Source organism: Aricia agestis, chromosome 9 (assembly GCF_905147365.1).
Source record: "Aricia agestis chromosome 9, ilAriAges1.1, whole genome shotgun sequence".
Lineage (NCBI taxonomy): Eukaryota > Metazoa > Arthropoda > Insecta > Lepidoptera > Lycaenidae > Aricia > Aricia agestis.
This window is the reverse complement of record NC_056414.1, coordinates 14,352,933-14,380,852: the sequence shown is the minus strand read 5'-3', so window position 1 is coordinate 14,380,852 and position 27,920 is coordinate 14,352,933. Positions and strand designations below refer to the sequence as shown.

Here is a 27,920-nt window from a genome sequence, read left to right as displayed (position 1 = left end):
CCGTTGACGATTCTTCATCTCTTGCTGAACGTGCTCTTTTGGCATTCACTGTACTACGACCTATGTTCGAACGACGACGTCTTCCAGGCATGATCGTATAGTAATACCCACAAAGCAACAAATAACCCAATCGCAAAGCAAAAACAAAAGTCCGTTTTTCTAACCAAGTCAAATATATTTTTATCGACAATTCAGAAACCAAAGAACCAGAAACAATGAATATCTGAAAGAAAGCGCTGTGGTTGCTCCTCTGCGTTACCGTCTGCACAACCACACAATGACGAAATACACTATCTACTACAATAACATAAGCCCGAAGCTTATGAGAGCCCCCCGGCCGGTTCCGCCGTAACCGCTATGTCCCTCGGCCGCCGCCGCGCGACATATTTTTTGATTCCGCGTAAGTTTATACGTTTGAAAACTTCTAAAGTATTGATCGAAATTGTATAGTGTAAAAGACAATTATAATCTACATTTAATGTCTTAGCTTCCAAACATGTTTATTTGGATAAGGGTTAATGTTGTAAATTGTTAAAATCGCTTCGTAAATAAGCCATTATTTTTCGTAAAAAGTAAAGAACAAAAATGGCTATTGTGAGTTATCCCTAAGAAATAGACATATACCATCGCGGACTTTTTTGTTTACCTTATTAAGGTGTACAATACTGTAGTACATTATTTTGATCTATCTCGTAGGGTTTAGCCAGCGTTTGCAATATAAACGCAAAAAAATGAATTTATTTACGACATAACATTAGAAACCTCTAAAATTATCAGTGTTTCTCTACCATATTATGCATATGTTATACATATAAACCTTCCTCTTGAAACACTCAATCTATTAAAAAAAACCGCATCAAAATCCGTTGAGTAGTTTTAAAGATCTAAGCATACATACACACATACATACAGACAGCGGAAAGCGACTTTGTTTTATACTATTTAGAGATAATGTAATATCACTTGAGAAGTCTACGGCCGCCCGTGGCCGCTCGTGGCCGCTCGTGATGTGTTTAAATGAAGATACAGTTTAAAATCACATGACACTGAAAGTGCTCGCCTCGCCACTGCCATTCCGATGTGGCGCGGCCCTAAGGGTCGTCGCTGCAGCAGTTAACTTTTTTTTTTTCAAGAAACGATGTTGTGCATTCTCTAGAGATCCGATCGATCAATCTCCCCGTTTATGGGGCATAAATTGATTGATCGATCCGTTAAGCCCACTGACTGGAATCGTTCTGTGTGTTCCTATGTCCACGTACCATACTACGAAACGGAGACTGAAACAATCGGCTGAGAATGCCGCGTCCTGCTCACACAACGTCATTTCACGTTTGTTAGAGTAGGACGCGGCATTCTCGTACGATTGTTTGAGTCTCAAAATGGTTTCGTGGTACCGCCCCTGGTTTAATCAGCCTGCAAAAAGGCCGACTGGTCACCGGTTAAATCGGGAATCCCGTATATGATAAACTTCGAATAAATTGTTTTGTAGGTCCAGTATATTCTACTCTAGCTATTCTCAAAGCGTGCTTTGCAAAGCCCTTGGGCTCCGCAATTGACAACGTACAGGACAATTCAAAGACAATAACATTCTTTTTTTGGAGGTCCGTCAAAAATGTCACGTTTTGGTAGACGGGTAGTGCCACCAAAAAAGTTTAAGAACCACCGCGCCGCTGATCTACTCAGGGTGTAAAAAAACTATGTGAAAATACTGAACATTGTGTACGCGTGTCTCTTACATACAGTTTTTTGTGATTTGTATGGGCAAACGCCCCAGCATCATGAACTTTCCCATACATAAAGTTAAAAAAAATCTCATTCAGCGCTTCTACTTTCTGTGAACTCTATACAGAGAATTCACATCACTTTGTTTTGTAATACTTCTTGTTGTTTTGTAATACTTGGTCTGGGCCCTGAGGTAATACTCTGTGTTACAGTTAAATATTTCATAGATTAATTTGCTGTTCAAAACGCTCCATAGTTTCCAATTTTTCGGAACACGTAAATTACAATATCCGTAATTAAAGAATATTCCATAACAACTGACTTTAAAGTATCTATAAACATTAAGATGTTACTGATAACCTAATTACCTACCATATTTTATTCTCTTTAGAAAATAATTTCTCTTCTTCAAATTGCTTGGTATTAGTTTTTCGATTACAAAGGCGCTCTCGTTTCCCGTTGTCTCGCGTCGCTGAACGTAATATTTTGATATTATTTTTCTTTGTATGAACCAATTAGGAGAGGATTTTAAAACACAAAGAAACGCACGATATCATGCACAAAGCGATTACGATTATAATGGACCTGACTTCTTTTATTTCCGTGGGGAAAAATTGTATCTTAAGTTTATGAACTTGCTCATTGCTAGAAAATTTGGAGTTTATACTATTGAAAGGCTACAAGCGAGTCTATAGTTGTTTGATGGATTAAATAATTGATCTGTAGTAGATATAATTACTTACAATCATTGACAACTTGACAACTGAAGTCGTGAGTGGAAGAACACGATAAGTAACAGTAAAAAATGACTTTCTTGAGTAAAAGGAGGCTTTAGGGCCGGAAAAATGATTGACAAAATCACTTTAAGAAAGTTCAAGCAATGATATTCTATGTTACTAACGTAACTAGATTGGAAGTTTACGGTAGCAACGCGTTGCCACTTCGAAGATGCCTGCAGGCATATCTCACAACATAATGACATAACGAATATATGACTTGACATTGTCTTTTGAACAAAAAAGTGGTTACGCATTTCTGAGAATCTTTTGTAAGACATTGCTACTCTAGTATTTTAGAAACTCATTGAGTTCAAGGGTGTCTGGCGACTGTCAAAATTGAGCTTTACTCTTTCTCGAAGGTCAGTTCGTCCTTCAGAGGTGGATATCTCCTAAAATAACCGCGACCGAAACTCCATAGTTGCTATATGGTCGTTCTTACCTCTGTAAAGGTTACAAACAGGTAAAATTTAGCTTTTCTAAAATGAGGAAAGTCTGACCGTCGCTGGGTCTTGATCTAGTACCTTAATAACTAATAATAATATGAAACTAAAAAAAATATATAGGGGGGGTCCCTTACAGTCTGAATCGTGTCCAGTAACCTTCGCAGCGACAAACTATAATCTGACCAGTATAAGCGCGACCCTCGTAGCATACTAAATGTATGCTACGAGAGTCACGCTTTAAGTGGTCAGTGTATAGTACATATAAACGTAGCTCCAATAACAATATTTCCAAATAACTGAGAATCCCAGATGACAGATGAAGCGTCTTTGTATCTGAGCTATTTGTTATTTACAAGCTGCAGTTGGACAAAGATTCGTGACCAGTGAAGTATGTCGAATAAAATCTTTTATCTTCCAGCAAATTGGAGTTACGTCCAATTTTCTGTCTATTTATACAGTGACCGTCACTGAATAAATATACCACACTGTATATTAATATGTACCATCGAAAAAATGCATTTACAGGCAGATAGGCAGACCTACGTTATTTGGTTATTTATAGGTTTAGTTCGGACAATTAAGTATGTGAAGTTCATTTATCACATGTTTTGACGTGAGAGAGCCATGCTTCGGCACGAATGGGCCGGCCCAACCGGCGTGAAACAGCGCTTGCGCTGTGTTTCGCCGAGTGAGTGAGTTTACCGGAGGCCCAATCCCCTGCCCTCCCCTATTTCCATCCCTACCCTCCCCTATTCTCTTCCCTACCCTCCCCTATTACCCTATTTCCTCTTAAAACCTGCAAACCTGCAGCTCTTCTGATGCTGCGAGTGTCCATGGGTCACGGAAGTTGCTTTCCATCAGGTGACCCGTTTGCTCGTTTGCGTCCTTATTTCATAAAAAAAATGTTAATTTTGTTACTAACGCCTAGTACGCTTTTAATAATGAATATTATTGTATTAGTTTTAGGCTTTTTTTTTCCTTGTATTATTATTACGTAATAGTAATTACTGTATCTAGTTGAGCCTATGCTTTATTTTTGATATGGCTGCTTTGGATGGTATATTTTTTTTTTTGTAATTTTGTGTTACTGGTGTTATAATTGCTAATTTCTTCTTTCATTGCTATGGTGAGCTAGGATGGGTTATATTAAATTAGGGAATACCTACGATATATATATATATATATATATATATATATACGTCTGTTGCTATTACTAATATATATATATATATATATATATATATATATATATATATATATATATATATATATATATATATATATATATATATATATATATATATATATATATATATATATATATATATATATATATATATATATATATATATTAGTAATAGCAACAGACGTATAGTACTTGTAGTTTATATAAGAATATTATTAAGTCTTATTTAAGTATATATTTATTATATTAGTAGTTTATGGATTCATCAGATTATGTTATAAATGAAGACTTTGTTTCGTGCTCTTCTTCGTCCGACAGTTTTCTCAGTCTTGATAGTGGTGATAGGGGATCGGCCTCGTATTCTGCTCATGAACAGTTGATTAGTTCCTTTTCCCGTTTTCCAAAAAACTTTAACATTGTCCATATTAATGCTCAGAGCATACCTCGCCACTACCCAGATATGATCGAAATGTTTAGCGATTCCCCGGTATATCTACCGGGTTATAAGCTAATCAGAAATGATCGTGTGGGCAAAAGTGGTGGCTATGTATTTGCGTGGTGACATTAATTATAAGTTGATTACCGCCTCACCTAGCCGAGACACAGGCTCTATTGAATATCTGTGTGTTGAGGTCACCTTGCATTACAAAACTGCTTTGTGTGGCCTACATTCCATCTATGCGGATTGATTATTTTAGCGCCTTAGAATCCCTGTTAGCCACACACAGCCCAAACTTTGACTATACACTAATTGCAGACGATTTCAACACATGCCTCATGAAACTCGATTATCGTGCCACTAGACTCCGAACCTTACTCTCTTCCCTTAACCTCTGCGTTCTCCCGCTCCTACGAGTAGCAACTCACCATGCTCCGCACTGCACGCCTTCCCTCTTAGATCTCCTAATTACATCGTCTCCTGACCTTGTAGAATATCATGGCCAGTTTCCCACCAATATCTCTTACCATTATACGTGGGAGAGCCATGTTTCGGCACGAATGGGCCGGCTCGACCGGATAAATACCACGTTCTCACAGAAAACCGGCGTGAAACAGCGCTTGCGCTGTGTTTCGCCGAGTGAGTGAGTTTACCGGAGGCCCAATCCCCTAACCCCTACCCTATTCCCTTCTCTACCCTCAACTATTCCCTTCCCTTCCCTTCCCTATCCTCCCCTATTACCCTATTCCCTCTTAAAAGGCCGGCAACGCACTTGCAGCTCTTTTGATGCTGCGAGTGTCCATGGGCGACGGAAGTTGCTTTCCATCAGGTGACCCGTTTGCTCGTTTGCCCCCTTATTTCATTAAAAAAAAAAAAAAAAAAAACCATGACCTCGTTTTCCTTTCTTTTAGAATCAAACCTCCGCGTCGAAAACCAAAATTCCTTTTCCTTCGTAGTTATAAGGCGGTTAATTTGAGGGCTCTTAAGCATGATAATGTAAACACGGATTGGTCTCACGTCTACTCGGCCCAGAGCATTGATTTGAAGGTATCGCTGCTAACCAATACACTTACTCAAATATTTAACATCCACGCTCCGGTAAAAAGAGTTAAGGTTAAGCACGCGCCGACTCCTTGGCTGACTCAAGATATTGTGGCCATGATGGCTAGACGAAACCGAGCTCTGTGCCGGTATAGAAAACGGCCAACTGATGATAATTTTACAGAATATAAGTATCTGCGGAATCATTGCAGTCGTCTGTGTAGGGATGCCAAAAGACGCCATATTCATTCCACTATCGACCAGAGTAACCCTTCCCAACTCTGGAAGTTCCTTTCAACGCTTGGGGTAGGAAAGTCTTCAAGTTTTCCTGATAACACCGAAGATTTAAATGCACTTAATGCAATTTTCACCTGCCCACCAACCACCGTCGACCATGCTACCAAAGCACACACCATCTCCCATCTCTCTCCTCTCTTCCTGTACCTTCCTATACTCCCTTTTCTTTCAAGCCAGTAACCGAGAATGACGTTATGAAGCACATAAAAGCTATAACATACACTGCTGTGGGCGATGATGACCTTAGTCCACGTATGATTTCCCTTGCCCTCCCTGAACTCTTGCCAATTCTCTGTCATATTTTCAATTATTCCTTGTCAACGAGTTCTTTCCCTTCGGCATGGAAACGTGCAAATGTTATTCCTTTACCGAAAACCTCTAATCCTTCTTCCTTATCCCAATACAGACCTATCTCCATATTACCCTATCTTTCCAAAATCCTTGAACACATTGTCCACAAGCAGCTCTCCAACTTCCTATCCGTTAATAAATTGCTTTCCCCCTTTCAATCTAGTTTCCGTCCTGGTCATAGCACTGTCATAGCACTGCTAAAAGTCACAGATGATCTCAGACTAGCTATGGAGGAAAAGTTTGTCTCTATTTTGGTTCTTCTTGATTTTAGCAGTGCTTTCAACTCAGTAGACTTTGACATTTTCCTGTCAGTCCTTCGTTCCCTTAACATATCCTCCTCCGTGGTAGATTGGTTCGACTCGTATCTTCGGGGACGTTCGCAAAGGGTTCGCTCTGACGAGGTCACCTCGGATTGGTGTAATCTTGATGCGGGGGTCCCACAGGGTGGCGTTCTTTCTCCCCTTTTGTTCTCCATTTTTATTAATATTGTAACTTTGGTCATATTAACATGTAACTTCCATCTCTATGCAGACGACTTGCAGATTTATCGTCAGTCGCACATCGATAACATTAGTTCCGCAGTCAGCGACGTTAACGCCGATCTACAGCGAATTGCAGATTGGGCTAACTCTTTTGGCTTGTTAGTAAATCCCAAAAAATCACAAGCCATTATTGTCGGTAGCAAATATATGATCCAGCGTTTGCACAGTGTTCCCAAGATCTTGTTCAATGTTACTCCAATTGATTATACGAACACGGTGACAAATCTTGGTATAATTGTGGATAATAATCTGTCCTGGAACGCGCAGGTCAATGAAATTAGCAAAAAGGTGTATCATTCCCTACACACGCTTAAGACCCTTCAAAATTTCTTGCCCTTAAATACAAAAATCCTTCTTGTTCAAACCCTTATTTTCCCTATCTTTGACTACGCAGACTGCTGCTACTTGGACGTTACCGAAGAGCTCTTATCAAAACTGGAACGTTTGCAGAACCTCTGTATCCGTTTCGTGTTTGGACTAAAAAAGTACGACCATGCTTTTCGATCGAAGTTAAAGTGGCTCCCGATCCGGCTCCGGCGAAACTCCCATATTCTCTCTCTCCTTTACAAAATCCTTTACAATCCCATGTCTCCCTCTTACCTTATAGATCGTTTCAACTTTGCACGACCTCTTGACATCCCGTGCAGGTCTAACGTGAGGACGAATCTATCTCTCCCCTCCCATCGCTCCAACTTCTTCTCCTATTCCTTCACCGTTCATGCAGTTAGATTATGGAATTCCCTTCCCCACACCATTCGCGACAGCCCTTCCATCGCCGTTTTTAAAAAGCGACTAAAAGAGTACTACCTCAACAAAGAATCCTAAAACTCTTATTAAATATACATATAGTATGTATTTGGTTATTTATTTAATAATATTATAGTATATGTTATAATTTGTATATAATATTATAATAATTATGTAATGTATTTGTATTATATAATAGATATTATTTTTAATTGTATATCGTGTATTAGTATGTAGGTTTTATATTTTTTATCTGTGCACGCCCTATCTGATATTTCCCATCACATCTCTCTCCGTAGGACTGCTGGAAGATATTTCTATTAGAGATAAGCAGTACCTGTTGTGTCGTTTTTCTTCTGTGTAGGTATATTTCATGTAAAAATTTGTGTGTGCAATAAACAGTTAAATAAATAAAAATAAAAATAAAATGTTTGTAACAAATGAATTCAATACATGGCGGCTAATTTTCTTAATGGGGATTTTGCTGTCACATTGAAACTTTTTCTGATGGGGATTGCGCTCTCTCTGATCTGTGATCATCATCCTTGTCAGACAATCAGGTGATCCTGCATTGTCCTACCCAAATTTGTAAATAACACGTTTCGAACGCGGAAATCGAACCCACGACCTCCTAAACAAAAGCTACGCTTTAAACGCTACAGGCTTAAAGGGAAAGTATCAAAACCAATATGTGACGAACTGACGACAGACATGAATTTAATTAAGCTGTTCAAATTTAACATTAACTTTAGTCGGATACCCTTCGGGTCACAAATTGGCGCGACACTCGGACCGCTTTACAAGAGGTCCTCCCTCCCCCACGGTTCCGCACGGGTGGGGCGCACCTCACACATTTAGGTGCGAGGGGTCCCTCATTAAACATACCCCTGCCGACATCTTAGTGTTTTTACCGAATTCACTATCATGAACGTTGTTTTGAGTTGCCGCGGTTTTTTGGTTTATAAAAACTTAACCTCCTTACTAATGAAAAGTCCTTTATATACAGATTCACACTGTGTATACACGTGTATACAGATATTAGATTCATACAATGTTTTATCATTATTTGATACGCTAGAAAATTGCCTGTACAGTGTACAGACATGGACATTGTAAAACTACAGACGGTATACATATTATGCGGATATTTGTATGAGCAATATAATTATAATAATTATAGTATGAATGATATTTGAGTTGGCTTCTCCTGGGTTTCGAAATCGGACTATTAATAGAATATTTCCACCAGCCACTTCAATTCCCCAGCCCTACAATTCGTTATAAACGAGTCAGCGTGCGTTTATAATAAAATTCTAAGCGGTGACTATTCTGATAAGATTTCAATTCTCCTGGGAGAAGACCTTGCCGAGCTCGTAGTAAAGACGAAACTTTGAAAAGTAATCAACTTAATGTGACTTGGAGACTTGTCCGCAAATGTTATTAGTTTATGTTTTATTACATTCACTTGTGAAATTCGTTGGTTTACCTGAACCTTGTAAAATTTTAACCTTCTCACTAATAGAATAATCCACGCTGTGTAAAGAGGATGTTATCTACATAAATAAAAATGAATCATAGTAATTAGTCTCGCTTAAACGACTAAACTGATTTTGCTAATTTTAGTCTTGAAATATTCCAGGAAAGGTTTATACAGTAGAAAATGTATGGCTAAGTTATGCTAAGTTCACGGGTTATCCAGTAACTTATAGTTATTAAATACAATGTTATATCCTGTGATTTTTGATACTCAAACTATTTATAACATCATAAGCCCCGTGTGTAAAATACTTGTTATTTTGTAAAGAAAAAGGCTTGTTTTTTATTCTTGTCTTCTTTACAAATTGCCCACACACCACACATCAGCAGGCGTAAAACAGAGTATAACTTCTGTCTGATACAGACCAATCACGAAATATTTCAAACTAAACAAACGAAGGACTTCAATATGTTAACGAAGTCGATATCAGTTCTAACAAACAGTTCATGCCCACCAAAGTTGCCGCAACTGCCAACTTTATCAATGTTACCAACTTTAGCAATGGCAGTTGGTACTCACGACATGTTACTAACTCAAATAACTTCGCATAACAATGGAATTTGACTTACGCAAGTTGCAGCGCAACCCTCTCTTCCGAACTGCGAACATCCGATGGAATAGAAAATGCTAGTTTTAAAAGACAGCTTCTACAAAATATGGTATATTTGCTATAGATTGTCGTAGAGGACTAATTTTTTAATTTAATCCAACAAGCGGGATAGCTCATTTATCGAGGAAGACTATAGGCCATTTTTTTTTTTTAATGAAATAAGGGGGCAAACGAGCAAACGGGTCACCTGATGGAAAGCAACTTCCGTCGCCCATGGACACTCGCAGCATCAGAAGAGCTGCAAGTGCGTTGCCGACCTTTTAAGAGGGAATAGGGTAATAAAATTCCCCGGGTAGGGAAGGGAAGGGAAGGGAATAGTTGAGGGTAGGGAAGGGAATAGGGTAGGGGTTAGGGGATTGGGCCTCCGGTAAACTCACTCACTCGGCGAAACACAGCGCAAGCGCTGTTTCACGCCGGTTTTCTGTGAGAACGTGGTATTTATCCGGTCGAGCCGGCCCATTCGTGCCGAAGCATGGCTCTCCCACGTATAAATTTTATCACGCTAAGACTAATAGAACCAAAGAAACAGAGGAAAATGTGGAAAAAGCATGAAAAATTATTTGAAAATGTTTGTCTCACTAACTACTGGAGCAATTTTTATGCACAGATATAGAGAGGACCACGTGAAGAGACATAGACAATTTTTTGTGGAGAAATGTACGGTTTCCGTGAAATTTCTAACTTACGCGGGCGAAGCCACACAGACACACAGACTGACTGACAGACACACTTTCGAATTTAAAATATTAGTATGGATAACCATGTTTGTCCATCATGGCCAACGTGGCGAAGCCGCAAAACTGAGATTCCAATTTGGAGCAATGATCTCGGCACGTATGTATCGAGCTGCCGTGTGACGGCTCAAGTGACTTTTGTTTGTGATAATACCGCCTCTCTTGGAGTCCAATTGGTTCAATTTACAATTGTATCGTGTTCAGCTTCTATTGTTTGAAATAATGCCTTCGCTTCCTGGAATGTTGCTTGAAATTGCTGACAAAGATTTTTTATATAAAACCACGACTATTTTTTTAGTTGTTGTGTTTTGGCTTTTGTATGATTCTGGTATTTTATTTAACTTCTGTTTTGTGACGGGTATATGAAAATCCCGCGAGGCGCATTTCTGATATGTATTTTGAATTTAGGTTCGCCGTTCGGGTCAAGTAAACAGACCCCATCAGTAAATGTAAATTTCTCTAGGATACTTGTCGGTGAAATTAAAATATGCTTATAAGGCAGGCGACGCGTAACGAGGCTCCCCCCGCCACCCCTCACAGTCCTGCGCCTAGGGTTGCCAGCCGTCCGAATAAAGCTGGACGTGGGCTTTAGATTGCGTGAATTGGCCAAAATTTAAGGGTCTTCGGTCCTACTAATTTTAAACTATTTTACGTCTTACTTAAACAGAAAATATTATATAGGCGCAATGCTGAAAGCCTTTTTATTCAAATGTCCGGCTAAAGGCTCTCACAAATATAAACTGCAAACTCGCATCGCATCACAAGTATCTGGGGCAAAACTCATGATAAAAATGACATTGTAATGCGATGCGATGCGAATTCGCAGTTATGTGTGGAAGCCCTAAGCTGGTTGGTTAGTACTAGGTTTGGTGATGTAGCAACTAGCAAGTAGCAACCCTGCCCGCATCGCTCCCTACCGCCCGCACCGGCGACAAAAAAGCGACGACTGAAATTGCAGGGACCCTTCAAAGTGATAGAGCGAACTCTTTCATTACCCTGTGTTTTTCAGTGCTCGTGTTTTTCTCCCGTTATCATAATATTTATGTACAGAGTAATGATGGAAAACAAAATTACCGTTCTTTTAAGTTTTATTAAACCATTAGAGTTAATGTTTGCTTTGTTATTCAAAAGGGAAATGCTGGAACTGTTTTTCTATCTACTATTTTTTTCGATAGAAAAGTAAAGATTACCTTTTCAAACCAACTCAATACATAAACTATATTTCTTTGTGTACTTCACTATCGTGAATCGTGACATGCGGTACTGGCAATAGAACACTATAAATACTATGCCTAGTGGTCTATAGACTATAGTGCATACAGTGACTCTACGTTATTCTTGAAATCAAACAAAGACACTAACGGTCTTACTAGTTACTACAAAATATTTAAACACCCGTTGAACAGTTGATTAGAGAAAAATTCAGTACAAAATGGTCTCAAAACAACTGTTCAACAGATGTTTAATCTTTTGTGGTAAGACCGTAAGTGTTGATCGTGCGAGGCGACATCCATTGTTTTGTTTCTTTAAGTTTTCTGAAATCACGCAAATGTCAAAAGTAACACGACGATTGTCTAGTGCACAAGCTATTATCCTTTTCCCCTTGGTCACGCGACTCACGGCATCAAGCAAAAGCGGACCGATTTTCATGAAAATTTGGCGCCGATAAAGAGTAGACCGTAAAAAGGAAACGCACGTAAATGTAATAAGTAATGACATGTAGAGTAGACCAAATAGACAGCTATATAGCTTAATTCATATAACTAGTTTTTATTATTCGTAGCATATAAAACAATATTTGTATGACAAAAAGCAACCTAGGACGTGTAACAAACACGATTTCTGTGGGATTTATATACGTGTAAATACATTAAGCAGTCTCCATCGGTCCCTAACATGACACGTGTATCGCGTGACAGTTCGATGCTCGGCAAGATGGATGACGAGCGAGGTCGGAGACTGCTGAGACAGCAGAAACGATCTCATCAATTATACGTGGAACATTAGCGTTGTATTATTACAACTACTTACGCGTTACTAAGGGCCTGTAATCAAGCCCTTCCGTAATCAACAAAACTTAGTTGATTACGGAACCCTAAAACGGAACCCTAACCAGCTGATTTTTTGTATATTGATAGGCTAATAATTATATAATTTAACAGTAACATTGTCCTACAAATATATTAGAACAACCCATATTTTAGGACCGTCAAATCAAAGTATCCTTTCTATCTCTGTAAGCTTCCACTTTCAAGACAAAATGTTGTTCGTCTTATCAAAATGAAGCTACTTACAAAAATTAGCTTGATGTAGGCTTGATAGTAATAAAAAAAATGTTCTAGAGAACCCTGACCGCCTGCCATTAATCTGTCCAACTTTTAGTAAACTTGATTACATGAGGCCTACTTGTGCCGGTCGGGGTTAAAATTAGCCCTGGATCATTTATTATGTTATTTATCTCATTGTGCTCATTGTACTCATTGCAAAAAAGACATGACATTGTAAAGACTGGGCGGGGTGACTGGAATTAAAGTACGGTGGAGTGCATGAGACGTTTATTGCAATCAATTATTCGTACATGACTGCCTAGCCAACGGCACAAAATATAACATAATATAAAATATATAACATAGCATCATAATATATAGACAATATAAGGTAACATACAGTAGGACAATGTCGCTAGACAATATAAAATAACATACAGCAGTACAATGTCGATAGACAATGTCTCTACAACATTTTAACACCGAGCTAAATTAGGCTCGGATTGGCGCAAGCGAACTTAAACCAAACAATCTATTTAGAGCCGCTACATAAAGCCCCTCAGTCCGCTTAATTCCAAAAGGTTCTGAAACATCTGAAATTGATCCTACCACTCTGGCCGTATCATTTCATATTTCCTAGCAGGTAACTTTAATACCCCTATAAGTGGGTTTTTTCTAAGAAATCCAGCTCTCTCGCTATGAAAATTTTGTATTTTTCTTTTAAAAATCCTCGCCGTTTGCGTAGTAAGTTTAAAAGATTGTTGGTATAGCGGCGATGCGGCGGCTTATGGGACATAACATTAGTTTTCCATTATTGCAAGCCGCAGCGCCGGGGGACTCCCCCGCTTATGTTTGTCCACTTTATTACTCTCGCAACTTAGATATTACAAAGTTTGTCGCAAATAAAAACTTCGCATTGCATACTACGTCGTGCAGTATACCTTAGTGATTTATTTTGGTGCTATTTATACAAAAGATGGCGGCCACAATTCCGTTGCCCCAAAATTCGATTATCGCGCGGAAACTGTACCTTTTTCCGAGGTAAAAAGTATTATATGTTCTTTCCCGGAACTTAAAGTATCTTCATACCAAATTTCAGCAAAATCGGTTCAGTGGATTGCGCGAAGAGGTGACAGACAGACAGATAGACACACTGTCGCATTTATAATATTAAGTATGGATGTATAAGTAAGTCCTATTTTATTAATGCTTGAATCATAACCATTTATCACTGGTAAGAAAGACTAAGGTTTGTCCTTGATGTTAAGTAAATAATTAACAGTTACCCAGAATTTCCAAGTGGGCTTAAGTGAAATAATGAAACATTTTACTTCCTACTAATTAGCAGTCTAGCGAATCAACCTCTATTACGTTAATCCCAACATCCTCGTCGCATAATCTTGGAGAGATTCCACAATTATTATTATTATTATTTCATAAATGTTGCCTGCTTATTACGTAGCGTAGATATCCGGCTATCATTTTGAAACCGTACCTTTTGCCGCGATAAAACCTTGACCTTTGTCCTTTCCTGATCATAAAGACGTATCGCCATTACATAAATTTTTATATCAATCGGTTCAGCGACTAATCCTGAAGAGGTAACAGACAGACACACTTTCACATTTATAATAAACTAGCTGTCCCGGCAAACGTTGTTTTGCCATAAAATGATTTTCCCTGTTTTCCTGCTTTTCTCTTGTAGTTTTTTCTGAATTTTTTTTCTGTAGACCTCACGGAGCCCAAGACCTTTCCAACGAATGGAAAACCGTGGAAATCGGTTCGTGCGTTCTGGAGTTATAGCGTCAGGAAGGAACACCCGACTTATTTTTATATATTAGATAAGGATTACAGACTTTAATCCAGATTACTTTAGGGGGAAACCCAATTCATTTTGTTAAAATGTTTCTGCGATATAATAGATGTTCCCGCAAGATCCCTCATCAAGTGAACCCTGACGAAGCGAGCCCTCCGGCCTCAGGGAATCATATTGATACTTCCAAACGTTTATCTTGGTTATTGGCATTTGCGTTGCTCACAATTTTCACAGACGTAGAATGGCTGGATAGATATGTTGTCTAGAATCGTCTGAAAAGGCGCATAATATAAGATCATTAAAGTTTTAGTCAAAATTTTATATCACAATGCTGATAACTATAATATTCGTCTGCTGAGAATCTTGAATGGTTAAGTACATAAATACAAAGTCTAGAATTTGAATCGCCACAAAATAAAGCGAGACCATAAAAGCTTCGGTCAAGTCAAAAAACTGGTCACTAGATGACCATTATTTTTGCTAATGAACTTGTCTGAATTCAGGTATATCAGTACTTAGTTCTAACAATACTCAATTAACTGGGCGCTCGCCGCGGGCGCGTTGTTTTGTCTCGCCTCTCGTCTCCAGGCAACTGTAACTCGAGTCTCCCCATCGTATATCTTATTCCAGAGTAAACCAATATTCCGCAATTCCGATATTTTGCGTAATCAACTAGATGACGCCCGCAATTCCGTTGCGCTGAAATCGTTTATCGCGCGGGAACCGTACATTTTTCCGGGAAAAAAGTATCCTATGTCCTTTCCCGGGACTCAAAGTATCTCCATACCAAATTTCAGCTAAATTGGTTTAGCGGTTTGAGCTTGTCAACAGACAGACAGACAGACTTACACATGTATTATATTAGTATGGATACACTGTGCGATAAATCATTTGGCTGTTTCTATTAGAGGCCTCGACTTACCGACTCCCTCGTCGGTACTTCAAGGCCAACATAGATATATGGCTTTGGGAAGACGGCTGAATTTTGTAAAATATCCACTCATTATTCTCTTGGGTAAATTAACTGGCTCCTTAAAGGCTCCTTCGGAAAATAGGCAATCATTTCTCGTACAATTTATAGCTTGTCAGATGAGATATCTTTAGTTAGAGGGAACTCTACATGAAATTCAGGCGACCTGTAACCAGGACAAAATCTGTAAAATGTTCTTAATAATAATAATAATATCTATGGACGTTTCACACCACGTCAGTCTGTCCCCGTGGTAAGTACCTGAAGGACTTGTGTTACAGGTACCAGACAACGGAAATATAATATTTATACGTACACTTTTGAAGTTGGTTTTATCTTTTTAATAAAATACTATTATTAGAATTAACATTGACTTGACCTCACCAAATTATGTAAGTCCGCCTGTCAATGAATTAATTTCTTTGATAGTATAATCTACGACACCAAAAATATTATTACTTTATGAATATTATGAATCTGGCTTACGTTTATTGTTTGAGCGGCACTTGTTACCGTATTTTTGCAGTTGGCGGACGGGATTTGCCGTTGAACAAACTAGCTGCATTTATCATTCAAATGTTGTCGCGCGTGCTAATATTTGTCAGCAAACAGCCGCCGGTGCCATTCGGCTTTCAGATGGCTCGAAGGGAACATTTTGATGAGCGTGCTACTTTATGTTCACCTTTATTATGCCTTCGGTGTTCGAATACTCTTTGCAGAATTATAGGGCTAGCTAGACCTCATTCGCTATAATCTTAAACTATTTTAATTGTATTTTAAAAGTTAGTATCTGTCTGCCAGTTTGTTACCTGTTCGAGTTTAACTGCAAACTTTCAAGAAGAGAGCGTATTCCCTCTTAAAAGGCCGGCAAAGCACTTGCAGCTCTTCTGATGTTACAAGTGATGAAACTGCTAGGCGACGGTAGTTGCTTTCCATCAGGTGGCCCGTTTGCTCGTTTGCCCCTTATTTTATAAAAAAAATACAGAGTGGATTTTAGTGGGATTTGACATACCAATACAGGAATATGACGTTTTTTATCGCGAAAAGATGTTAATTTACCGCGAAATGATCATCACACAAAACGAAAAGATTAACTAAAATTAATCCACTTTAACATATACTTGAGACTTTAACATATACCACAGAATAGATAATAGTACAAGTACATATACTGGCGCAAGTGGGCCAAAATCCTGATGTCAATTTATATCAGCCGATCCATCAGTTTTCCGAAAACATCACCAAAACTTCAAAATTCAATTTATTTTGGAAACAGCCATCTTCTATTAATTAATCGCCGACCTAATGCGCTCGCTAAACGGTAATTCTGCATTACATGCATTACGTGCTGTAATGCACGAATTATCGTGTATTGCAGTGAATGATGCGAATTACATGCAAACTACGTGCTGTACAACGTGCTGTACATTGAATTACAACTTCTTTAATTTTTCAGCACGACATGAGTTACGTGCTGTAATTCACGCATGATCGTTTATTGTAGTGAATGACGCGAATGACATGCAAACTACGTGCTGTACATTGATTTACAAGTGGTTTAATTTTTCGTCATGCAATAATGCAGCGGATCGCGCGATCGGCATGTCATCGGCATGCCCATGGGACAACTCAGTACCAGGGTGGTGCTCCCGAACACTTAAAAAAATTATGCGTTTCTTTGAACAGGGCATACAAACTGTTAATGTGCGCAAAATTAATAAATCGAATAATATATTTTGCCATAATATAATATTTTATTGCTAATAAATAACTTTTGGACGAATATAGGCTGATATGATGATGATGATGATGAAATAACTTTTTCAATTAGTTTATACAAAAAACGTCGGTAAGTATTTACAAGAACGTATCGTGATCTCCGTGGTCCAGTGGTTTAGCGTGGTCGTGGGTTTGATTCTCGCGTTGGAAACAATATTTTATTTCCAAGATTGGTTAGGACAATGCAGGCTGATCACCTAATCGTCTGACAAGTAATGATCCATGCGTCGGATGGGCATGTAAAAAGTCGGCCCTGCGCCTGATCTTTCGCCAGTCGTGTCGTTCTTTCGGCCCACTGGGCTAGGAGAGTAAAAGGAATAGAGAGTATACCTACTCTTGTGTACTGTGCACACATTTGAGCACTATAAAATTACTCCTGTGGGATGGTCTCAATGAAACCGGCCACCGTCACCGAAACCGGTGTGGGAAACCGGAAATATTTGTACAATAATTTATTCAAGGTGCAATGAATAAGATTATCATCATAAAAAACTTGAGAGGTGTCAAGGGACACCCGGATGGAACGAAAGCCCAGTTTACATATTATACTAGTTACAACTATAGCAAAAATGCTAAATAGTTGTAAGCCGTGCGGTAGTGCTTGTTTCTCTCCCCCTCTCTGGCATTGAACAGTGCGGTGAAGCGACGTCTATTTTTGAGTGTAGGGGAACTGCATGCAAAACGGACCATGCAGGCAAAACGGAACGGTCAAATTACTTGAAACCTACTAGGGCCATCTATTTGCTAGGTAACGCTACTAATTACTCGGGCCCTTCCCGTTCTCGGTCATTGCCGGCGAAACTGTCATACGGAACAGCGGATTTTTATTGCGGTTAAATATTTTTTTCACATTTTGATGTAAAAAACACAATTTTTTACCAGTCCGCACTTTTGTTGTAATTAATATGTTTTATTAAATGATATGACACAGTGTTCTGCATGATTTTAACTTTGCAAAGATTTTGGCACTTACTGAAGGGTTAATATAGTATGTAAAGAATGAAAGGGGTAAAACGGTTAACTTCAAAATGTGACATTTATTCATGAGAACCTAAAAACAAAAAAGACGGGTGCAGTGCATGATTTGTCTCCTCTAGGCACATTGTAGTTTAGTTGTACACAACATTTATTTGTAAAAGGTATTCCCCAAATGACATATGCATTGAGACCATTTTGCCCTTTACCGTGGCCATTTTGCCTGCGTGTGAAGGTAAAATGGATTTACCTTCACACGCAGGCAAAATGGCCTGTGTGATTAATAGGAATTGTAGAGTGATTAATAATAAAGATGTTCTATAAAAAATTTAATAGTAAAGCTATATTTGTTGATGTAAGGCGAGTTTTGCCTTAAATATACAATTTTGCCTTCAGTTCCCCTATACAGGTTTTTATTACTTACATAAGAAATAATACCTATCTAAGCCCGGGTGTCCTTTGACACCTCTCAAGTTTTTTTTTGTTTATTTTCCGTTATTATGGTGTGTGAAATATTTTAGTGAAATTATACATTTATTCGAGCTAATTTTTTTTTTTAATTTTTGGCAGTTTAGAGTTTAGACTGAAATGTTTCTTAAAATGTTTAACCTAAACTTGGTACTTACTACTAATATATATTCTGTGCCTAAACATAAATTAAAAAAATATATACTTATCGGATATAATAGGTATGTGTTTTTTTTTTCTTCTGTTCTGAATTTCAAAATTTAATAATAGAATAGAGAAGGAGATAATTTTCCGAGCTCCACGCGGTAACTTGTTTTCGCATTTCTTTTATTTCATTTTATTAGTTTATTAATTTACGTTTTAGTTTTATTGTTCAATATAGTGTTTTAATATGTAACTTCTTTCAATACATATCTGTATCTATCTAATATCACAGCTAATATATAAAAATAAGTCGGGGTTTCCTTCCTGACGCTATAACTCCAGAACGCACGAACCGATTTCCACGATTTTGCATTCGTTGGAAAGGTCTCGGGCTCCGTGAGGTTTATAAAACAAAAAAAAAATCAGAAAAACCTCAAGAGAAAAGCAGGAAAACTGGGTAAACAGGCAAAACAACATTTGCCGGGACAGCTAGTACTTATTATAAAACAAAGTCGCTTTTTTTCCCTCATGTCCCTTTGTTCCCTTTAATCTTTAAAACTACGCAACGGATTTTGATGATTTTCTCAGTGTTAGATAGCCCATTTATCGAGGAAGGCTATAGGCTATATTTTATCACGCTAAGACTAATAGGAGCGAAGAAATAGATGAAAATGTGGAAAATTATTTGAAAGGGCTAACTTGAACGCGCTAATCTCAGGAACTACTGGTCCGATTTGAAAAATTCTTTCAATGTTAGATAGTCCATTTATTGAGGAAGTCTATAGGCTATATTTTATCACGCTAAGACTAATAGAAGAATGCGGGGAAAAAAAGGAGGAAATAATTTGAAAGGGCTTATCTCGCGAACTACTGCGGCAATTTTTATGTTATTTGGCACAGATAAGAAGTAGCCCACGTGAAGGATCATAGGCTATCGATTTTAATCAGTTTTTTAGTGGCTATATATTTTATACCTACCCGTGCGACGCCGGGGCGGGTCGCTAGTTTTAATTAACTTGTTATTAACACGAGTGTGTTTTTTATGACAAAAGCCCCGCCACCCGTGTACAGACACCAGCACTAAATTTTAATTATTATTTTTAATAGTTTATAACATAAATTATAATAATTAGTTTTTAATAGTTTATAATATAAATTATAAACTATTGAGAACAATTAAAATTTTGTATATTTTTTTAATGAAATAAGGGGGCAAACGAGCAAACGGGTCACCTGATGGAAAGAAACTTCCGTCGCCCATGGACACTCGCAGCATCAGAAGAGCTGCAGGTGCGTTGCTGGCCTTTTAAGAGCGAATAGGGTAATAGGGGAGCCGCAGGGCCGTCTCTAGCCCATGTGGCGCCCGTGTGCAAACATTACCCTAGCGCCCCCTAAGAAGCGCGCGCGCGGTCAAAATGAAATGGGTACAAAGTAAAAGTACAGTTTGTCCGGCCGTTTGAGGGTGAGGACTCTAAGCGGTGGCTTCCTTCGTTCCACCAGACGAACTATAACAGCACATCAAGTTAGTATAGATACTGTCAAATTTCTCCAATATAAAATAGATAACAAACTCTATTGTTATTTGTTTGTAGATTGAAGTTTTTTTCGGTTTTGACCATGATGTCTTGACTGACCCTAACAAGCTTAACCCCAAAACATAAATTTTATATCGCTTAAGTACTTCAATTTTACTTTAAATTTCATGTTATATACTTATTAAACATCACATCATCACAACATCGGTATTAATTCGATTTCATTATTCGATTTCATTGAAGAGCTCTAACTTCTCTACATCCGAAGAGCCAGCATGGCACAGTTTGTTTTCTAAATTAGAACACTGTGCTTTTCACATTTAAGGTTCATTTCACGTTGAAAAATAAAGATTATAATATTTATATTGCAAAAGCCGAACCGCTAATGGCGCGCCTTGCTTTGCTGTAATTCTACAAATATAAGAAGAGCGTCGGATATTACACAAAAATTATGCTACAAATACCCATTCTGTTTAGGACTTGCAGATTCTGTGAAGAGGAGGATGAAACACCTATTCACCTTCTCCTCGACTTGCTCTACTACAGAGCAGGAACAGGCACCTTGGTCGCCACGAATACTCGTCCACAGAGGAAATTCGTGGCACCAACCCCAACCATATCGTTCAATTTATGAGCAGTATTGGGTTGGGGATGATACTCTAGTGCGAAGAAGTCACAATAGATCCTCATGGGTCGCAGTGACGTCAGGGATACAGAGACCTGCCTTCTTTAAAAAAAAAAAAATACCCAAAAATGTTTGCAAACTGGAGTTCTTTTTACGTTGGTCAATAAAGCGTGGGCCGTGGCGGCCGGCCAGCGCGGGCGCGCGCCAAGTGCGAGCGGCGCTCGGTGCCCCTAGGACCGCGGCGCCCGTGTGCACCGCACACGTTGCACCTATGGGAAAGACGCCCCTGAGGGGAGGGTAGGGATGGGAAGGGAAGGGAATAGGGTAAGGGATTGGGCCTCCGGTAAACTCACTCACTCGGCGAAACACAGCGCAAGCGCTGTTTCATGCCGGTTTTCTGTGAGAACGTGGTATTTCTCCGGTCGAGCCGGCCCATTCGTGCCGAAGCAAGCTCTCCCACGTATTTTTTAGTTTAGTAAATAACATTATTATTATACTCTTGAATTATCCTCCTGAATTATCATGCTGCATGATGAAAAATGAGCGTTCATCATGCAGCATGTAATTCACGTAAATGAATGGTCATGCTGAATTACCGTGTACGGGGTACTTAACGTCGCCGAATCCTCCTAATGAGAGGGTTTACGGTCTGACATTTCTGTGTAGCGATTATACGCGCGAATTTCTACCGTAGCAAAATGGCGGTTCAACCGTTAACGAAATGGAACCGTAACGTATGACAGCACTGATTAAAATTTATATTTGCGGCCGCTTGTCGTCTGTAATGCGGTGATGCTGTTGCCAACGCTATTATTGTTTGCTTTTCCGTTGTTACCTATGTGTATATTCAATCTTCTGTGCAAACATAACTTTACGTTTTCAGAGCATTGTGAAAAGGTGTCCCTTTTGTTACAATGACCTGAAACTATAGCTAAATGATATTGCAAACGTCTAGCAACGTTCTCTCTAAAATTCTCATAGAGTTGACTACTATTGAGACGGAGACCTTATAATAATGGGTTTTTTTAGAGACAGACGTCTTTTCTTTCGTCACATTGCCTATTCTCAAACACGCTAGCCGGTTTGCGGGCGTATATTAGAGAGCAGCGCTATTTCGCCGCATTACAGACGACAAGCGGCCGCAAATATAAATTTTAATCAGTGCTGTCTTACGGTTCCATTTCGTTTACGGTTGAACCGCCATTTCGCTACGGTGGAAATTCGCGCGTATAATCGGTCGCTTCGCAATGTCACGCCCTCAAACCGCCCGCGCCAGTATGATGAAGCTCATGTCGAGTCGAGTATAGTAGCAGAACCTTATTTCCTCTTTGTTCCCAGCTGGTACCGCGAGTCGGCGAGCGGCGCTCTCCGCGAGGTGCACGCGGGCGAGGGCGGGCGGGTGGCGGCGTGGGGCGGGGGCGCGGCGCTGGTGCTGCGGCGGACGGAGGCGGCTGACGAGGGCCGCTGGGCCTGCCGCGCCGCTAACGCGCACGGACACCTCACGCTGCGACTGCGGCTGGCGTTACGCGCACCGCTCACTGTGCACGTGCAGCCGCATACGCAGGTTAGTCACCTTTGCTTATTGCGTTAGGACTTAGGGTTAATTCCAAGTTAATATACCTTTACCTAGCGAAATAGAGAAACAAAGGCCTGAGCAAGCGAGGTGTCACCATCAATAACACTGCGTGGTAAATAGAGACGTGTGATACTGATTCATGACAGCAGAACCAATTTTTTTCATCTGTTTGATGTCCAGTCGGCACTTATCGGCACGTTGACAATTTAATCTCTTAGAAAGATGCTTGTGTAAGTGTATATTACATAAACAAATTTTTACACACAGACGTAAACCAATTTCGGTTTCGTTTGACAGCTCGAGATTGTTGCTCTATTCCGCTAGGTACTTATATTAACTTTATGGTTGATTCAGACCGAAACGCGACGCGTAGATGCATTTCTAAATTTGTATGGATATTGACAGATTTGCTAAACGTCTCACGCAATTGATAAGATAAGATAAGATAAGAATGGATTTATTTTTAGCATCACACAATACATCATAATATAAATATACAGTTCGACTATAATATTATAAAATTAACTACTACAATGCTGTGTGACACCAAAAATTGGCCCCAGCTCAGCAAACGCAGGAAGCAAGCCCGCTGCACTGATTTTCTGCAGAGGCCAATGAGTGGCTTCACAACGCTTAGACTAAACTAAACACAAAATTATTTACAGAAAAAAACAAATAATAATAGCGACAAGAAGTCAAGAACTAGCAAATTAATTTACAGAGTAGGTGTTGTTGTCTTAACTTTGAAAAGAAAAAAAAATACAAATTTGACAGATGGTAACAATTAAAAAAATGCATCTACCTACGCGTCGAGTTGCGGTCTAAATTGACCTTAATGCGCTAGAACTTAGGGTCAACTCAGGTTGCACCGTTGACAGCCGTTGAGATTAATTTTCAACGGGCCATTCAAATGTCAAATTAATATTCAATAAAGTTCTGCGGGGCTAAAATGGTCACATTTAGCGATTCCTCTCAATCAATTCAGCAAATGAATTGTCAAAACTGTCAAACTGACAAATTTCAAATTAATACGAATTACTAGACATGAATTGCAAGCAGAGTGACCATTTCGCAATTAAAAAAAAAATCATAATATTGTGATTCATAGTATGATTCTCCAAAGCGACCATTTTAGCCCGCAGTTTTGTTTACGTTATTTAAAAATTCATTGCATAGCAATTAGCATCCATGTGTCACGTTGCAATGTGCTACAACTTGTAGTAACCTCTGCTGGTTGCTGACCTCAGAGTAATTTCTTCAAACAATAGAGTGGCATTGTTGGATGTCCTTGTCTGATTCCCCTTGTCGTAGATGATTCTACAAAACTATAAAGTTGGAATTTATAATGGAAAGGTTATGTTGTGGAGCTAGCGCATCTTGACTCTTGACTATTTACTAGACAAATCATTTGTAATTACCGTCATTAACTAAATGTAGTCAGTAGTTAGTAGTGTAAAAAGTAATGACTTTTACGGTACAAAAGAGGAGCTTATTCCGAGCGTTAAGTCTATTACAGCGAATAATTCCCCAAAAGTCAACTTATCGCAACAATGTTTGACTCGTTGTCATTATGCAAATTTAATTTTCTTCGTAATCCACACAGCTACAAATGGCGGACAGTAAAAATCCCATTAGTAAAATGCTGCGAGCTGTTGAGGCCTCTTAATTATTCCGAATAAATGAACGGACAACACGAAGAGCGTCTGATGAAGCTAGTGAGCCGTCAATTTCGTTGTTATGTAGCATACATTATAATATTGTACTATACTGTACTCGGCGAAACATGGCGGTAGCGGTCATTGACTCCCTGTCAAAAACTTGTAATTTTCCATATAAACCGCGATTGACATTAAGTGTCAGATGTTGTCAATCGCGGCTTTGTATAGAAAATTACAAGTTTTTGACAGCGAGTCAATGACCGCTACCGCCATGTTTCGCCGAGTACAGTTATACAGTTAAAGATAACGTCCGCAACTCCGTTGCGCCAAAACTCGTTTATCGCGCGGGAACCGTACATTTTTCGGTATAAAAAGTATCCTATGTCCTTCCCCGGGGCTCAAAGTATCTTCATACCAAATTCCAGCAAAATCGGTTCAGCGGTTTGGGCGTGAAGAGGTAACAGACAGACAGATGGACAGACAGACAGACACACTTTCTCATTTAAAATATTAGTATGGATATGAATTGCTTATCCATAGTTTGCGAGGTTTTTTCGACAGAAGTTCATATTTTTAACCGAATCCCAAAAAGGAGGAGGTTATAATAATTTATAATATGTTTAGTAGCACTTTCACACAACATCAAGCTGTTAACTATTTAACAACTCTATCGAAGAATGCAGATCTCCACTCGAAGAACCTCCGGAACTGTACATTAATAACATTTGAATCAGAATTTTTACGTTGCAACAAGTTGTTAGCAACTAAATTAATGCAATATTACTAACATTTGAATAAAAGTATCAAAATGTTTCATTTGGATACAATAGCAATACACGTTAAGCACTTAACGTATTCAGAGGTGGTCCTGAATTTTATCGTCATTTTATTTAGCATCCACATGAAGCGAATAAAAGTGTTTTCGTTTATTGTGAAGTTGGGGGCCATTGTCGTCAGCATTGCAATTGTTACGACACCTACAAAACAAATGCTATCTATCTTTATCTATAGGAACCAATATATTATGTGCTCGCTCTTTTTCTATCTTTTTGTGTTTTATGATAGCTTTTATCATGTTTTTAAACTTTTATTATCTTCTCTCTGATCTCTAGATCTTAAGATAATTTAGTTTGTAGACTTTATTCCTCACGCTGTATCTTTTTCTTCCTTGACCATCATTCACAATAAGTAGTTTAATAAATGATTCTGTTTAATCTGATGTTGATTTAGATTCGATCGAGATCCGTTCTTCCGAACTATCTCGAATCATACTCCACATCGCGTTGACCAAAAGAGAATTCAGACTACCAGGATCGAGATCCTGGCAGTCTGAATTCTCGGGAGTACCAAAAACTACTGAGAGAAATGATTCCATTTTCAATTGCGTCTGGAGTGTACGGAATACGGACCAAAATGGTTTGTAGTTTGTGCTCCCAGATTTGGTTTTCAATTCCATCCGCTATACGGCAGGCCTTACGTAATATCGTGTACGGCATGTCAAGTAAACAATGTACGTAATTTGTCAGTTTGTTTTATTGATCGCTATAATTAATTGAACGTGGCAGTCGGATCGTGCGGTCGCGGTCAATCTCCCCATTCTCCCCCGTGGTTTTCGTTTGTGTCCAGATGCAATATTTTGTACATAATGCTGCCGTAATCATATTGACTCGTCTAATTTTGCCTACATCAGCTCATGTTGGTGTAGAGATTATGTAAACTATAACTGGACTGGACTCACTATTCAAAAGTTGTATAACGTGTATTGAATAGAAAATATATATACTAGTTTTAGCCTGCGTCTCGTTACGCCGAAAATCGTTTAATACGAGGGAACCGTTCATGTTTCTGAAATAAATACTGCTATGGCCAGAACACAAAATATCTCCATCAAAGTCCTAATAAAATTTGGTCGTGGTTCGGCAGTTAAATCTTCAAAAAATAACAGACAGACAACACTATCGCATTTACAATATTACGGGCAAGCCTTCTCATAACTGTTATAAGTGAGGCTTTTAAGCTAATAGTCACAAAATTAACTTCCACCTCATATTCTGTTCCCATTTCCACATGTTTTGTTGTGGAGTAAACACGAAGACAATGGCACGGGGTAGTTCTGCTGTACAAACGCGTATTGTTGGCACATTAGCCATTCTTGCGGGGCGTCACGAACAATACGTACCTGTTACTGCTGCCTTCTGCTGAAGCACTAACACAATAAAGCCTTATTAAATAAATAAAACTCGTAATTAATGTACCTAAACTGTAATGAACTAGGACGCACCTTTGTAGCACTATGGTTTGTTATTTTCGTTATATAAACTCCAGTCCCAGCAGTATCTAGTTAATTATTTCATTACATCAAATACATCATGAGCTTCATCTTGGAAATGGCAAGGAATAATAAGTTTACCCGTAGGTATTATTAACAAAAACAATCGTCGCAGGCTATAGATATGAGACACACATCTATCATGTATTTGAATTAATCCTCTAGCAATCAATTGACATAAGCACTAATTTACCCCGGTTTAGCCCGGCCGCACATTATACGAAATTTCTGATCAGAAAAATTCGGACGCCCGCCGAAACGCAGTCTTTCATACATTTTGTTGTAGACCCCGCATACTATCAGAATTTCTGACGTGTCTGATCAGAATTTCGGATAATGTGCGGCCCGGCTTAAATACCTCCTATCAGAGATGCTAATTACAAGACATTCTAGATCCGGATATTTTGTATAATAGCTATTTTATTGCGGCAAAATGATATCCAATATTTTCTGATTCGGAACATCTATGTTCTTTATTCTTTGTTCCTGGATTGTGCAATAAATTTTTAATTTTGATGGCTTACGGTGACAGACCTCCATAAGACGTAATCAATTCCTGGTGTGTAGGTGGTTAACAGCGGTGGCACGGCCACCCTCAACTGTTCATGGAGTGGCTGGCCAGCACCTCGCCTGGAGTGGCTGCACAACGGTGCACCTGTTGGTGCTGCGCGACTGTCGCCCGCAGGTGACCGGCTCAGCCTGGCAGCCGTAACTCGTGCCGACCGCGGTGTCTACCAGTGCGTGGCGCGGAATGATCGTGATTCTGCGCAGGCTAGCGCTGAACTTCGTCTAGGTGGTGAGTATTTGCAGTTACTAGAAGTATTTAGTAAGGCTTGACTGACTATATGACGCCATAACGCTTAGGTTACGAATTACGATGCAACGGAAGCTGCCCTATAGCTTAGATCACGAAGCTAATCACAAAATTTAAAACACGAAATTTTGTGGGTTATGTCGTGATGACCATCGGTGTTACACTTTGGTCTAATCTTTCCTTGCCAATAAAGATATTTAAGCTTGCCGCTTTATTTCTTGCAGACACGGCACCAGAGCTACAATATACGTTCATAGAGCAAGTCCTCAGGCCGGGTCAGGTGGTGACGCTCAAGTGTTCCGCTGCTGGTTCTCCCCCGCCGCATTTTACTTGGTTGCTTGATGGACAGCCGCTTAACACTATGGCAAGAGGACATAGGTAAGTAGAGAGTAGAATGCAGAGGAGTAGAAAATGTATCTAGACAATAAAGTACAAAAAAATTATAGGCACTTTAATAGTTTTAGAGAGAGATAGAGAGACACAAAAATCTTTTCTAGCATTTTTAAACAGAAATCTAAGGTGCCATCACTGCCAAT

General features: G+C 39.1%; 1 protein-coding gene across 3 annotated transcripts in view; it reads left to right on the top strand.

The window, feature by feature from the left end:
* LOC121730065 (Down syndrome cell adhesion molecule-like protein Dscam2) overlaps positions 1–27,920 on the top strand; it is a 139,583-nt gene that overhangs the window by 87,825 nt on the left and 23,838 nt on the right. For all 3 annotated transcript variants that reach the window (XR_006036067.1, XM_042118864.1, XM_042118865.1), the window contains exons 8-10: positions 22,346–22,571; positions 27,138–27,366; positions 27,609–27,762. Coding sequence is in view for 2 of the 3 variants with exons in the window: in XM_042118864.1 (XP_041974798.1) it covers positions 22,346–22,571; positions 27,138–27,366; positions 27,609–27,762 (609 nt within the window). In the remaining variant the exon portion in view is untranslated. The remainder of the gene's footprint in view (positions 1–22,345; positions 22,572–27,137; positions 27,367–27,608; positions 27,763–27,920) is intronic.